At 40.4% G+C, this 16453-nt stretch overlaps 3 protein-coding genes across 3 annotated transcripts; all 3 read right to left on the reverse strand.

Moving 5' to 3' along the window:
• Window positions 1-5802: 5802 nt before the first annotated feature.
• LOC124185980 (feline leukemia virus subgroup C receptor-related protein 2-like) lies at window positions 5803-8317 on the reverse strand. Its single transcript, XM_046577258.1, has 6 exons — window positions 7647-8317; window positions 7103-7572; window positions 6780-6991; window positions 6615-6718; window positions 6421-6531; window positions 5803-6347 (listed from the first exon to the last, which is right to left on the reverse strand). The coding sequence occupies exons 1-6, from the start codon at window positions 7913-7915 to the stop codon at window positions 6011-6013; spliced, it is 1503 nt and encodes a 500-aa protein (XP_046433214.1). The 5' UTR covers window positions 7916-8317; the 3' UTR covers window positions 5803-6010.
• A 210-nt stretch (window positions 8318-8527) lies between these two features.
• Window positions 8528-15333, reverse strand: LOC124186488 (uncharacterized MFS-type transporter C09D4.1-like). The gene is made up of 7 exons (XM_046578244.1): window positions 14885-15333; window positions 14339-14808; window positions 13994-14208; window positions 13833-13936; window positions 13636-13746; window positions 13464-13557; window positions 8528-8998 (listed from the first exon to the last, which is right to left on the reverse strand). The coding sequence occupies exons 1-7, from the start codon at window positions 15151-15153 to the stop codon at window positions 8789-8791; spliced, it is 1473 nt and encodes a 490-aa protein (XP_046434200.1). The 5' UTR covers window positions 15154-15333; the 3' UTR covers window positions 8528-8788.
• On the reverse strand, window positions 10283-12602 carry LOC124186487 (uncharacterized MFS-type transporter C09D4.1-like). Its single transcript, XM_046578243.1, has 6 exons — window positions 12113-12602; window positions 11569-12038; window positions 11246-11457; window positions 11086-11189; window positions 10892-11002; window positions 10283-10818 (listed from the first exon to the last, which is right to left on the reverse strand). The coding sequence occupies exons 1-6, from the start codon at window positions 12379-12381 to the stop codon at window positions 10482-10484; spliced, it is 1503 nt and encodes a 500-aa protein (XP_046434199.1). The 5' UTR covers window positions 12382-12602; the 3' UTR covers window positions 10283-10481.
• Window positions 15334-16453: the final 1120 nt, after the last annotated feature.

Consider the following 16453-nt stretch of genomic DNA (forward strand, 5'->3'; position numbering starts at 1 on the left):
TTTATCTCTATCAGTAAGCTATAAATAGCGAATAATATTGCTCCAGCGACTGTGAGACCACTGATTGTGATAAAGACTATTATCTATGTAATGCGTTTATTTTTAATCACTCTACGCAAATGGATCGTTTTATACTGTTACCTGAAGACTTTTGTCTTGTCGAGAATGGTAACACAAATCACTGCGCTGATGTTCCGCACACCGCTGGATAAGAGAGCCGGGATAGCAACGGTTTTTTCATCGTTCTGAAATCGAGTCAGTAATATGTAACCAACGAAGTAACTCAAGTAATAAGAACTATACGCACCTTGAAGTGAGTAACTTGGAACGAATTGAGAAAGGCACCATAAGCGCCTGAGCAGCCAACAATTGGGCCAAAGGAGTTCCAGAAAATAAGGAAATCTCAGTTGCTAAATATCTTTCTAACCTGAGGCGAAAAAAGTTCAGCATCGGAGGTCGCGTGAAGAAGAAGCGCCCTTGATCCCCTTGGTGGCATATCCAGTTGATCCTGAAATACTGTTCACATATTCGACTCCCAGTCTTCACTAAAACATGATAATCGTTTCTTGACTTTCTATAATCAAGTATGAGATTACAGGTGATCGTTATACTTTGATATTACCGGTGAGTAATGTTCGGAATGACGGCGAACTGATGACAGTGAATGCCAATGTTCATATTCAAAATGCGTAACAGTATCAGCTGGAGCCACCTCATCCTGTAAACTTTGATTTCCACGGAGGTGTTTAATCACTTTCGAACAGGTGGTTTCAGCCTCCGCTTTGTCGAGTTTATCCTTCTGTATCGATAAAAATCACCATTTTTGACTAAATTCACTATCTTCATATTCACCCTTGAAATTGCGGAATAGAATTATCTGATTTAGTGAATTTACTTGGTAGAAGGACTAGCTTGACTCTGCATGCTTCCAATCGGATCACAACAACGCGATGGATGAGGATCTTTCGGCGCATAAGAACCGAAACCTTCAAACTTCGAAATAAAACCTTCTCGATTGTTACAATTTTCTCATATGTTGCGTCATACAATACAGCTGTGCAACGTTGTTGAGTCAACATTTTCATTATTAACAACAATACAGTCGCTGTACTGCATAAGCTACTTCAACCAACGAATAATAAATCCATAATCAACGAAGACACCTTATTCCCCTTGAGAATATAGCGAAATAGGATTTGGTAGAGCATTATGTCTTATTTGCGAATCAACAGTTCAGCGTGAAACAATATTCGAATGTATTAAAAATCCTCAACAGACTACCTAAAGTAAGGTACGCCCAAAGACAAGCATGTCCCACAATATCCCCCAAGGATTCCATTATTTCGCCTGTGAACAGTACCATCTCAATACCGTAGACCTGGTTTGACAGAATCAAAACCGATTCCGGCTTTGGATAAGTCACATCGACGTACAGTTCTTTAGCGATCATTACGTAACTCATGACGCAGGATCTGACAATGAAATGTAATTCGGTTATGACGAGAAAATGTGTGCGACAAGTAATCACTCAGACAGTAACTCCTATAATTTATTACCCAAGACATAAATAACTCACAAACACCATCCACTTCACTTCATTCATCAAGCTAGTAGCAAACAGTATTTCTACGATAACTGTTAGACCACTGATGACGATGGGGACCGCTCTGTAATTCGATTCGTTGTTAGTTTAAACAATCAGATTACTTTATACAATTACCTACAGACTTTTGTTCTATCGAGGATGGCACTACACACCATCATACCGATGCTGCGAGAATGCCAGGCGTGTCTTTCATCGTCCTGGAGTGAAATTAGCAGTTATTTTATGTGGCTGGTAGATTAACTCTGAGATTAAGACAATGCCTACCTTGAAATGAGCAGCGTAAGAGGGGTTGATAAGGGTGCCTAGTGCGCCTGGGACACCGACAATGAAAAAATCTCGGTTCTCAATATCTGTCTAACGTAAGGCCAGAAGACCTTAACATCGATTTCGTGGTGTGTTTTCAGAACAAGCGTCCTTGCTTGGCTTGACGGTAGATCCGGTTGGTCCTGAAAAATAATTCACACAGCCAACTTACAATCTTCAATAACAGACAAGAGCTGCTCGAGAAATAGCGACGAAGAACGAATAAATCTGATAACTCGGGGAAAAATAAGGCAACGGTGACAACAGTGCTGCCAACTGCAATTGTTCAGAGAAAACCCTTGATAAATCATTCCCGTTGTCCTCACAGGGTATCTAGTGGTCCTGGAAATGTCTTTGAATTTTGCTTACCCTTCAAAAGTCCTGGAAACTACTTTGCAATATTGGATTACCTCTTTGGCGTGCCTAACGTACCTTAACAAACCAATGGTACGAAAATTTTCGACTGATACACGAAGGCTGTAAAAACTAAGTGATTAATATTTCACCAAAAATATATTCTTTCCAGTCTGATCAAAGTTGTGACAAGTATTGGTGCACATTTGAATGTGGATTGCGGTCGTTTCCGGAATTTGGTAAGTCGTTTCGACGCACAATTTGATTGCGATCTCCACGTAGGCAACGATGAAGATCCTGAAATCCAATATAATTAAAGCAAGTGGACAGGAACAAGTAATTACAAAGTCAGCATTCTTCATAACTACCTAAGGAATACAAATCTTGCAGCCAGTATTTCTCCAACGACAAACAGACTGCAGGTCACAATGAGGATTGCTCTGTACTCTTCGGTTTGGTTATTTTAAGAGGGAAAGCCACATAAGGAGACTGATTTTCAGAAGTTCTATATGAATTTTTTTTTTTTTTTTTTTCTTTAGTCGGAAGAATTAATTGGAATTTGATATAACTTTGACGTTGATTTCGCGATTTTTTTCAGAACAAGCGCCCTTTGATCCTGAAAAATTGTTCATACTTTGCGCCATGATACGGAGGCTCCTCGAGTGACAACGATCACGGATACTAACCAACCAATATAATTCACAAGGAGCTAAGATGATAGTGACAGCACAACTGTACTGTTGTATTAAGCATAAGCAATGCGGTCAAATTTTCTCCTGATTCGCAACAAACGATGGGTCAAGAAACCACGGAAAATGGCCCGTATCTGCGAATCGAGGTTGACAATCACCGTGACGAAACCGACTGAAAGCTATCACTTCAAGGATGAAATGAAAATAATTATTCTATATTATTATCGATACACGTTTCCTCTTAAAGAGCTACCATATATTATAAACGGAACAGAGCAGTTGAATATACCGAATGTACCCAGAAACAATAACTTGACTGCCGAATCTTCTGTTTTTGTTACGATGACAAGTCTAAGATGTTTGCCCAGAAAATATTTTGGTATTTTCATTGTTTACATTGAAAGTCGCTCTTCTTGAACTTTGTTAGGAAAATATCACGCTTTCCATATTATGCTAATGATGCACCCCAAAAAATGAAAATGAAAATAAAATGATCCAATTACACAGGTCTGCATCCGTAAAATTGCACAAGTTCCCTAAAACCGGGAAAATTACTCAAAGAATTTCATCCCGATAGGTTTTTTCTTCAACTCTTGTTTGTAGTTTCATTTAGAGTGAAGTTCCCGTTTAATCCAAAATCTGGTATCCAATTCTTGAGTCTAAGAATCCTATGCAAAAGTGATTTCTTGCTTTCATTTAATATGTATTAGAGTGAGACTTAAGATAGATACGAACAGGGAAACAAAAAATGTTCGGAGGAGTTTCAGATAAAAGGAGAAAAGATTTCATAGGCAAAAAGAATTGACACGAAATATCAAGTTAATTTCATGAAGAATTTGTTCGAAGAACAAATGTTGTTTTGAAGAACGTTTAAAATCCCGGTAGTGATCACCTCCGGTTTGGAGTCAGTAATTTCTGCGCAAAATTGAATTCCAATCAGTGAGTAGCCCTATACCGGACTCTGAAACGAAATCAATTTAATGAGCTGAAGGATATGAATAATTTCTAGAGTGGAGTTCATGAGTCTCGGATACCTCTCATTTCTCTTCATAACTGTGACGTCTGCTTTTTAATAAACCTATCGCAGAACCCAATCGGTTAAGTTGTGCCGTCCTAGCCAGTAAGTAAGCATTGCCATTCTTGACACCAGACATTCATACAAATTCATTGACTAGACTGAGTAGACATGTACAAAATCCCCGTAGTAATAGATTCCGGTTAAGGGTAAGTCATTTCAGCACACAGTTCCAATGAAATCGTGGAGTATCCTAAAGTCGAGCTCCTGCAACCTAGAAAGTGAACCATGATTCATTTTCAACAACGTGACAAATTCATCGCATAGTGATGCGAATGATTCCACTTTACCAAATTAGTAAGTAACCAGTAAATATCATCCATTTTAGTTCCATTTTCAAGATTGCATTGTACGATATTTCTCCGGGGATAGACAGACAATAGACTGTGATGGAAACTACTTGGAAATTGAGTTCATCACCCGGATTATCATCGATAGTACTGACGGTTATAACTACTTGAAGCGTATCGTCCTGAAATGCATTCCAACGATCGATGAGAGACAGATAGAATGGGACAAATGGATCGTTACCTTCGAATGAGAGATGTAGAATGGATCGAGCTAGGTCTCCACTGAAATAACGACACCCAATATGAGACCGTAAGAATTCTAAAGCAGGAAGAAATTCCTATTGTTCAGAACCCATTTACCCGTGGGTAAAAAGTCTTCAGTCTCAGATTTACGATTCAATTTTTGAAGCCCTCTCGCTCCGCTTGGCGGCCAAATCGGTTCATCTCGAAACACTGGAAGCTAAAAGGATGGTCTGAGATTGTAACTAACTATAACGTCACTGCAATTTAATTTCTAAAAACAAACGGAGAACGTACGAAGAATCGACGCGGTGGCAACGATACTCAGGACGGTCACTGCTGGCCAAAAGAAAGTCGAGAAACCGTTTCCAATATCTTCGATATTCTCATGGTTTTTCACAATCAGCGGAACTATCAGGGCGCACAGAATAAAGCCACCTCGAAGGCCAAAGAAAACGATAACAATAACTAGGGCAACTTCTTTGGGTCCAAAGTCAAAAACGTGGATAGGGAATTCCGATTGTTTTCGCCTCTAAGTTCGAAGATGAAAAATTATTGAAAAACAAGAAATCGTTCTTGTTGAATATCCTGCAACTTACAGAGAATTAACACCAAGGTAACGATGCTGCAGGTAATCAAGGCTCTCTACTTTATTCCACTTTTTTCACATTTTAGGCGGCAGGAATCCTATTCCAGTGATGCAATCTCCAATGACTTGGAAATCCTGTGCTATTTTTGAATTGTTTGGTGAGTTAAAGCCTCGTCAAGGATATCACCTCGAATTATCGTGTCTAAGATGGAGCAATAATACTGTTAAAACCAGCAAATTGAGTGGACCGTTATAGTGTGATCACATGTTAACGACTTTCTTATTGCTTCGCACCTATAAAATGCAAATAAAATAATATAACAAGTCAGCGTTACGTGATTGCACTTGAATTGCAGGATTTATTACATATGTTTAAATCACTCATGTGGTACGAGAATCAAGATCCTGGTTATCAATCAATGAATTGGAGTTGCGATCATTTCTTTCGTAATAGTTTAGGGAATTTATATAAATACTACGTTCACGAAGTATCACTATGGTTAAATTTTATATAATAAAGACTACTTTAGATCGAGACTCTTTTTCGATTATTTCTTATAAAATGGTGAGTTTCTCAGATTTTAACATAAAATGGTCAAGGTACACACAATAGTCTCTCATATTCGTCTTTCAGCCATCAATTTGAATATTTGAATCATTCAGCATATATTTATCAAGCTAGTAGCCCCTGTCTTGTACAATTTTTCTAAACTGATAGCTACTGGAGTATTGGATGGTTGAGAGAAATACTAAGGTGACATTTCAATAACAACATGAACACACCGTTTAAGCTCCGAAATGCAACATTTCAATATTATTAGAATGATTCACTTGAGTCACTTCAGAAATGATATGAGAATATCACGGAGCGGCTCTCAACTCGTGAGATTTCAACTCTGTCAATTCTTTGACGGGAACAGCGATGTATCGGCTGGTGAGTTGCCTAGCTTTCTCGCGTCGGAGTTCGCTTTTATTGAATATCACTAAAATAGTTCCGAGAACGAGGAATGCGCAAATACAGCCGAATGCGGGAACGTCCCCGTAGTTTTCGAGCATCCTGCCAGTAAGCAGAACCAAGAAAAACGCGTAGATCTGAGATGCCATGTTTAAAATTCCGGTGGTGATTGATTCTGGCTCAGGATAAGTTATTTCCACGCATAATTCCGTTCCAATTATTCCATATCCGAGAACGGGAGCTCTGAAACGCAAAAAATGTGACAGATTGATTTGGGAAGAATGCATCATACCAACACGTCAGGCACTTTATTCACCCGCATAGTAGCATAGTCGCAAATATCATCCATTTCAATTCCAGCATATAGCTTGTCCCGTACAACAACGTTGCAGGGATTGACAAGCAGCAGACGACGACCGAGAGCTTTCTGTAATTCATTCAATGACTGTAACAATCGTGGATATAATTGGTCAGTTTTCTTGCTTCAAGCAATTGAAATTGCATTTATACCTGAACGCCTTCGTTTTGTCGAGAATTGTACTACAGATTACTGAGCCAACTATTCCAACCACATTCAGCGAAATTGACAGATATCCAACACTCCGAGTATCGTCCTGAAATTCAGTCAAATATTCAATAAAATACTTGCCCATATAATCTCTGTACAAACGTTACCTTGAAATGAGCAGTGTAGAATGGATTCAATAGTACGCCCAATGCCAATCCCACACCCATAATTAAGCCAAAGCTGTTCCACAGGATGAGAAAACTCTTGTTCTTTAGGACCCTTTTACAAGTAGGCAGAAAGCCCAAAATAGTTGATTCGTGGTTAATTTTTTGGAGTGCCCTTGCACCACTCGGTGGCAAGCGCGGTTCGTCGAGAAAAACTGGAAATCAAAGACCACGGACAGGGATCGTAATTTCATCACATTGATCAATTTATTATGATTGTCGGTGGCAGAAATGTTTTTTACGGTACATCTGCGACGATAACTTACAGAAAAATAATATGATGGTGAGAATGCTGGACCCGATTGCCTGTGGCCAAAAGATTGACGAGAAATCCCTTCCGATGTCTTCGACATCTTCGTGATCTTCAACGACCATCGGAACAGTCAAGCAACATATAATATTGCCCACCTGAGCTCCGTAGAAACCGACGGATGTGGCAAGGGCGACTTCTTTTGGCCCAAACCAATAAGAAGCTAATCGGCCAGGAACGCTGAGGACGAAGACTTGGAACATGCCAAATAGGACTTGTGCAACAATTGCTAAGTCAAAACGGTCCGGAGATGCTGCGAAAACCTGAATCCAAGAGCCAAGGGTTACGCCCGTCGTCGTTATCAGGATGGTTCGTCTCAAACCAAGGCGTTCCGTTAAATAAGAGACCGGTATCAGCAGAATCACGTATTCTAACATGAAAATTGTTATGGTCCATTCCACTGCCAGTGAAGAAACGTTGTAAAACCTTGAACATTGGTAATAGTCATACTGATTTATCCAACTGAAAACTGGAGGCTAGTTGTCGCAGTGGGAACTGACCTGCGCGTTATATTGCCGACGATTACGAACTGAGAAGCATGCACGTCGCAGCTTATACCGAGAAGGAAGAACAGGACGAGCTGTAGCCAGCGTCTCTTGAAGAGTTTGACTTCCATTAAACTGTCAACAACTTTCGCCAACTTTTCGTCTATTTGTTTCTCGCCAGATGTAGCATCGTCAATCGGTGCTAAGATCGTCAGAACTCCGCATTCTTTGGAAAAGGACTTGCTGTCCTCGTTTGTAATCATGCTATTCTCCACTATCACCATTTTTCATTCGACTCACTGTATGTTAATTCTACTCAACGGCATGAAACCAATATTCCGATGATTCAGCCCGAATTGATAATTATTTTCAACCGTGAACTCTATAACTTGAGGTTTCGTCAGCGTTTTAACAATAAGATCACCGTATCCGCACTCCGATAATACTGTTACACTTGTCAAGAAAAGACTCAAATTTATAGCTTCATTTCTGGCAAGGTTTATAATTCGCATCTGCATTATGATATTGAAAATAATATTGTATGGTTCTTCGTTGTATCACATCAATCAAACAGCAAAGTCATACGGTTGTTTTTCCAACAGGCGCGTGATGTGTTGAACGCTGGAAACTGAATTCACGATTATTATGTAAATAATCCATAACGACAGTCGCGATCGTGATAAAACATGTACTAATGTATTTTACTTCTGTGGATCTGTGTTTGGAATAATGTGTTCCAAAAAGTATCATACTTCTTACCCCGAACATCGTTAAGTTTACCCGGATATGTTAAATCACAACTATTTGCCGGGGTACAAACTCATCTTCCATTACTTGAGAATGTGACCACAAACTATAAGCGATTATCTGATGCGGGTTGAAATTATTGAAACGTCTTATGAACCAGCGATATTTTATCAACATGAAGTCAGACTACAGTGCACATGAATGATTACTGTAAAGTTGAGGCTGATTACACAGAAATCAAATTGAAATTATTCGACCCACCAAAATTGAATCTTTTCATAAATATTATCTATCTACGATAAGAAACATTGTACAGAAAACTCAGTATAATTTGACGTCAAAACATTGAACAATCAATCTGGAAAATTTCTATAATTGCTTTGCAACCAAAATCACTTAATTTACAACGTCTATTTCTGGGGAAAGATGGCGTGTGTCTCATTGTCAGTAGCTGATTGTCCAGCTTTCTGACGACGAAGCTCGCCTTTATTAAGGATGACCAGCACGGTTCCTAGGACGAGTGACACGACCACACATCCGTGACCTGCCACATCTCCGAAGGCTTCAAGTACCCTGCCAGTAATCAGTACCAGCAAAAACCCGTACAGTTGAGTAGCCATGTTCAGAATTCCCGTAGGAATTTCGGCACACAAATCCATAGCAACCGTTGAGTAACCTAATACCGGACCGCTGAAGCGAAATGAATTTAGTGAGTTGACGGAGATACAGAACGAATTGCAGAGGGATCCGAGGCAGAAGTTCTATTACCCAAAAAATATGTAGCTGGCGAATAACATCCACTTTATCTCCATCACGAAGCTTGCCGCGAACAGTTGCTCCGAATATTGATGTACAACTAGCCACGATAGAGATTACTCTGAAATTCATGCCATAACCCTCATAATCTTGGGCATCACTAAACGATTACCTGCTTGAAGAAATATTTCCGACACTTGTATATACTTAAATGCTTTCGTTTTGTCGAGAATCGCACCGCACACAGCAGAGCCGATACATCCCGTCAAAGCTTAGAAAAATGCCAGAATGCCTACGCCTTTTTCATCACCTCAAAATAAAGTTCGATATTCAATCGAAAACGGTGCGAAGCTGAAATCGAGCCTTACCTTGAAGTGAATCATGTAAAACGGATTAAGCATAGTTCCCATTGTCATCACAGCCCCCATGAGTAGCCCAAACGAGTTCCAGAGCATGAGAAAATTCTTGTTGCTCAAAACTCTTTTATACACCGACAAATAACCTTTCGTATTGCGGGATTCGAAATTAAATATTGAGAGCGGCTGATACTTCGAACAGCTGTGAAAGCGAAAAAATTAGTTGCCGACAATCAAAGTTCAGTGGGAGCAAAATTACGATCAGGAAAATGCATAATGGCCAAAAAGCCGAAAGAGCGCGAGACGATTGTCATAATTATGCAAGCAGAGTTATACAAGATGGCACTAGATACCGTCCACTGGATATGTGTGGCGTTGTAGAGAATTTATGAGTTTCTGACGTCATCCGTCCTTTCGGCATTTTGGCCATTCTGTCTTTAGTGGGTTCCAGGTTTTTGAACATTCAAGTGTTTGGTTAGTCGTTATTGATGAATTCGGATTCGTAGATTTTCGTCAAGGGCACGTGCCTGTGATTTGAAAATTCGACTTTCTGACTCTTCGGTATTTCCACAATTCGATGTTTTTCTTCTCGTAATCTTGGCCATTCGCAAAAAAAAAAAAATTCGGTATAAATTAATTAATCTTAAGTTGAAATCCGTGACGATTAGCGCCTCAGTTTTGTGAAGTACGACTGCCATTAACGCTTTCGAGTAATTTTTTGTTATGGTTTTATTATTGCAGGTTATTACCGAGAGTCCGACTTGCGCAAGTAAATTTAAGATTGATTCCACATGCATTTAACAAGCAAGTAGTCCCAGTCTTGTTCAATTTTTCTGAAACAAGAGGCACTGGAACGATGAATCGTTGAAAAGAATATTGAGGATGTTAGACTGCGTGCACAACATAAACACACAGTTTAAGCTCCAAAATGCAATATTTCGATATTTTTTAAATATTTCATTTGAGTCCCTTCAAAAATACTGTAAGAATATCACGAAGCGGCTCTCGAATCGTGAGATTTCAACTCTGTCAATTCTTTGACGGGAACAGCGATGTATCGGCTGGTGAGTTGCCTAGCTTTCTCGCGTCGGAGTTCGCTTTTATTCAAAATTACTAATATAGTTCCCAGAACGAGAGATGCGCAAATACACCCGATTGCCGCTATATCGCCGTAGTTTTCCAACATCCTGCCGGTGAGGAATACCAAAAAAAACCCATAGATCTGAGGTGACATGTTTAAAATTCCGGTGGTGATTGATTCTGGCTCAGGATACGTTATTTCCACGCATAATTCCGTTCCAATTGTTCCATATCCCATCACGGGAGCTCTGAAACACGAAAAACACGAAATATTGATATGAAAAAAACGCATCATACCATCATGTCAGACACTGTATTCACCCGCATAGTAGGAGAGTCGCAAATACCATCCATTTCAATTCCAGCATATAGCTTGACCCATACAACAACGTTGAAGGGACTGACAAGCAACAGACGACGATCGAGAGCTTTCTGTAATTTATTTAATGACGTTGAGAATCATGGACATAATTGTGCAGTTTTCCTGCTTCAAGCAATTTGAATTGCACTCATACCTGAACGCCTTCGTTTTGTCGAGAATCGTACCACAGGTCGTTGAGCCAATCGCCCCAATCACACTCAGCCAAATTGTCAGATATCCAACACTCCTAGTATCGTCCTGAAATTCAGTCAAATATTCAATACTTGTCCATATAATCTCTGTACGAACGTTACCTTAAAATGAGCAGTGTAAAACGGATTCAATAGGATGCCCAATGCCAATGCCACACCCATAATTAAGCCAAAGCTGTTCCACAGCATGAGAAAACTCCTGTTGTTCAGGACCCTTTTACACGTTGGCAGAAAGCCCAAAACCGCTGATTCGTGGTTGACTTTTTGTAACGCCCTTGCACCACTCGGTGGTAAGCGCGGTTCGTCGAGAAAAACTGGAAAACAAAGACCACGTTCAGGGTTCGTAATTTTATTGCATCAATTAATTTTTTATGAATGTCGCTGGCTAAAATATTTCTCACGGTAAATCTGCGACAATAACTTACAAAAAAATAATATGAAGGTGAGAATGCAGGACCCGATTGCCTGTGGCCAAAAAATGAACGAGAAATCCCTTCCGATGTCTTCGATATTTTCGTGATCTTCAACGACCATGGGAACAGTCAGGGAAGAGACGATAATGCCCGCCTGAGGTCCGTAGAAACCGACGGCTGTGGCCAGGGCGACTTCTTTTGGCCCAAACCAATGAGAAGCTAATCGGCCAGGAACGCTGAAGACGAAGACTTGGAACATGCCAAACAGGAGTTGCGCAAAAATTGCTAAGTCAAAACGGTCCGGAGATGCTGCGAAAACCTTAATCCAAGAGCCAAGGGTTACGCCCGTCGTCGTTATCAGGATGGTTCGTCTCAAACCAAGGCGATTCGTTAAATAAGAGACCGGTATCAGCAGAATCACATATTCTATCATGAAAATTGTTGCGGTCCATTCCACTGCCAGTGAAGAAACGTTGTAAAACCTTGAACATTGGTAATAGTCATACTGATTTATCCAACTAAAAACTGGAGGCTAGTTGTCGCAGTGGGAACTGACCTGCGCGTTATATTGCCGACGATTACGAACTGAAAAAGATGCACGTCGCAGCTTATACCGAGAATGAAGAACAGGACGAGCTGTAGCCAGCGTCTCTTGAAGAGTTTGACTTCCATTAAACTGTCAACAACTTTTGCCAACTTTTCGTCTATTTGTTTCTCGCCAGATGTAGCATCGTCAATCGGTGCTAAGATCGTCAGAACTCCGCATTCTTTGGAAAAGGACTTGCTGTCCTCGTTTGTAATCACGCTATTCTCCACTATCACCATTTTTCATTCGACTCACTGTATGTGAGTTCTACTCAACGGCATAAAACCAATATTCCGATGATTCAGCCCGAATTAATAATTATTTTCAACCGTGAACTCTATAACTTGAGGTTTTGTCAGCGTTTTAACAATGAGATCACTGTACCCGCACTCCGATAATACTGTTACACTTGTCAAGAAAAGACTCAAATTTATAGCTTCATTTCTGGCAAGGTCTATAATTCGCATCTGCATCATGTCATTGAAAATAATATTGTATGGTTCTTCGTTGTATCACATCAATCAAACAGCAAAGTCATACGGTTGTTTTTCCAACAGGCGCGTGATGTGTTGAACGCTGGAAACTGAATTCACGATTATTATGTAAATAATCCATAACGACAGTCGCGATCGTGATAAAACATGTACTAATGTATTTTACTTCTGTGGATCTGTGTTTGGAATAATGTGTTCCAAAAAGTATCATACTTCTTACCCCGAACATCGTTAAGTTTACCCGGATATGTTAAATCACAACTATTTGCCGGGGTACAAACTCATCTTCCATTACTTGAGAATGTGACCACAAACTATGAGCGATTATCTGATGCGGGTTGAAATTATTGAAACGTCTTATGAACCAGCGATATTTTATCAACATGAAGTCAGACTACAGTGCACATGAATGATTACTGAAAGTTGAGGCTGATTACACAGAAATCAAATTGAAATTATTCGACCTGCCGAAATTGAATCTTTTCATAAAAATTATCAATCTACAACGAGAAACATTGTATAGAAAACTCAGTATAATTTGACGTCAAAACATTGAACAATCAATCTGGAAAATTTCTATAATTGATTTGCAACCAAAATCACTTAATTTACAACGTCTATTTCTGGGGAAAGATGGCGTGTGTCTCATTGACAGTAGCTGATTGTCCAGCTTTCTGACGACGAAGCTCGCCTTTATTAAGGATGACCAGCACGGTTCCTAGGACGAGTGACACGACCACACATCCGTGACCTGCCACATCTCCGAAGGCTTCAAGTACCCTGCCAGTAATCAGTACCAGCAAAAACCCGTACAGTTGAGTAGCCATGTTCAGAATTCCCGTGGTGATAGCTTCCGGTTCAGGGTAAGTAATTTCGGCACACAAATCCATAGCAACCGTTGAGTAACCTAATACCGGACCGCTGAAGCGAAATAAATTTAGTGAGTTGACGGAGATACAGAACGAATTGCAGAGGGATCCGAGGCAGAAGTTCTATTACCCAAAAAATATGTAGCTGGCGAATAACATCCACTTTATCTCCATCACGAAGCTTGTCGCGAACAGAATTGCTCCGAATATTGATGTACAACTAGCCACGATAGAGATTACTCTGAAATTCATGCCATAACCCTCATAATCTTGGGCATCACTAAACGATTACCTGCTTGAAGAAATATTTCCGACACTTGTATATACCTAAATGCTCTCGTTTTGTCGAGAATCGCACCGCACACAGCAGAGCCGATACATCCCGTCAAAGCTGAGAAAAATGACAGAATGCCTACGCCTTTTTCATCACCCTAAAATAAAGTTCGATATTCAATCGAAAACGGTGCGAAGCTGAAATCGAGCCTTACCTTGAAGTGAATCATGTAAAACGGATTAAGCATAGTTCCCATTGTCATCACAGCCCCCATGAGTAGCCCAAATGAGTTCCAGAGCATGAGAAAATTCTTGTTGCTCAAAACTCTTTTATACACCGACAAATAACCTTCCGTATTGCGGGATTCGCGGGTTACTTTTGCGAGTGCCCTTGCGGTGCTCGGTGGTTGACCGGGTTCGTCCTGGAAAACTGGAAGCCAAAGACCTTGTTGAAGATCATTGATTTACAATTCCAACTGCCTTCGCCGCTATGATTGATGTTTACGGCTTAATGAACAAACAATAAAGTCACTGTTCCTGCGCGACACGTTACAACTTACGCAGGAATAATATCACAGTGACGATGCTGCAGGCAATCGCCCCGGCCCAAAAAAGCTTTGAATAATCGTTGCCGATGTCCTCAATTCTTTCGTGGTTTTGTACTACCATCGAAGTACTCAGAATAGAAATAACGTAGCCTGCGTGCGGGCCAAAGAAACCAATGGTTGTGGCCAAGGCAATTTGACCGGTTCCGAACCAGTAAGCAGCCAATCGCCCGGGAACGGTGAGTATGAAAAGATAAGAGACGGCGAAAAAGCACTGCCCTATAAATGCCACGACGAAACCATCCGGAGACGTTGCCAAAACCTTGATCCAAGACCCGATACACGTGCCAGTAGCGCCTATGAGTACCGTCAACCTCAAGCCAACGCGATCCATCAAGTAAGAAGCTGGTACCAGGAGAACAACGTATGTTAGCATAAAAATCGTCGCAGTCCATTCGATCGCCAACGAGGAAACGCCGTAATACCTTGAAAATTGATAAGTTTCAGACATTATGGACTTGAAGAAGTTAGATCATACGAATTGTCGCGGTGGTATCTGACCTGCGTGCCACGTTGTTGACGACTGTGAAATGATACCAGTGGATCCCATTGCTCGCGCCACAAAGGAAGAATAGTAGGAGCTGAAGCCAACGTGTGTTGAAAGTTTTCACCTCCGTGGTGCTGCTGTCTACTTTCGGGCATTTCACATCTCTGTCAGCGTCTCCAAGTTGTTTCTCAACGTCAGAAACTGGTATTATCAAAACTTTGTTCAGTTCTGCCAAGGATCTCTCGTCCCCATCGTTGCTCTCACAGTTCCTGGTTTTTACCATTTTCTAATTTGGTCAATATTGTTTGCACCACGTGCCTTGAGAATCAATTATCCAATTATGCAATTATTTTGCAAACCATGCAAAGTGTTCCGACAGTGATTTTAGGTTGACGTAAACACCGACGTCATTAACGAGGAAAAGTGTCAATTACCACATCACAACGTTGTATCATTGACCGTTCATTTCTCATCAATGTTCTACTATCACTGCAACTCAAAAAGAATCGACGGAGGTTAGCTAAAGACCTTTACAAAATGCAAACACTCAACGCCTTCTTGTATATTACACCTGTTCAACTCATACCTATTGTATATTCAGCCGGGATAATTTGTGAAAATGTGAAGTGATATCAGAGTGACTGTCTTAAATGATTTATTGAAAGTCATAGTAATAAGAACATGTCCCCATCAGTTGATAGGCTTCGCTGGGGAGAAGGATGGGATGAACTGTGCTATTATAAGTATGTATGCCCTCCTCTTGATATATCAGAACACCTGGATTTGCATCTGGAACACGGAGAATAGCTGTTGACATTTGGCGTTTGGAAAATTTTTCATCGTAACACCCTGACGTATTCCAAAGCATCGAAAAAACAAATTTGCGTAAAGTTTCGAACGATCGAATAAACCGAAACACGTACCTCTACGAACTTGAATTTTTCCATTCAGGTAAACAAATCACAAAATTACAAACTTTCATGGATCAGAACATTTCTTCCTGTCAAATTCGAATTGTTTATGTAACAATATGAAACGATCGCTTCGATTATTGGGGTGGGTTTCAAAATTCCGAAAGACCAAAAACGCGGATGATTGTAAGTCCGAAATTTTCGAGATACGAGTTTTAAAACCACGAATGATCAGCGTACCGAAGTTTGGATTTTCGATAAGTCATGCAGCAGAATTATTGTCTTCCCGAAAGTTTATTCAACCAAACCTTCTCTTATCCGAAAAAGTATTTTCAGAACAGGCTGCATGCAAAACGACGAAAGCACAGAATGTGAAGATACAGAAAAATAAAAGCTTCGAAATTAAATATTGAGAGCGGCTGATACTTCGAACAGCTGTGAAAGCGAAAAATTAGTTGCCGACAATCAAAGTTCAGTGGGAGCAAAATTACGATCGGGAAAATGCATAATGGCCAAAAAGCCGAAAGAGCGCGAGACGATTGTCATAATTATGCAAGCAGAGTTATACAAGATGGCACTAGATACCGTCCACTGGATATGTGTGGCGTTGTAGAGAATTTATGAGTTTCTGACGTCATCCGTCCTTTCGGCATTTTGGCCATTCTGTCTTTA

This window comes from Neodiprion fabricii, chromosome 7, assembly GCF_021155785.1.
Source record: "Neodiprion fabricii isolate iyNeoFabr1 chromosome 7, iyNeoFabr1.1, whole genome shotgun sequence".
NCBI classification, from domain to species: Eukaryota; Metazoa; Arthropoda; class Insecta; order Hymenoptera; family Diprionidae; genus Neodiprion; species Neodiprion fabricii.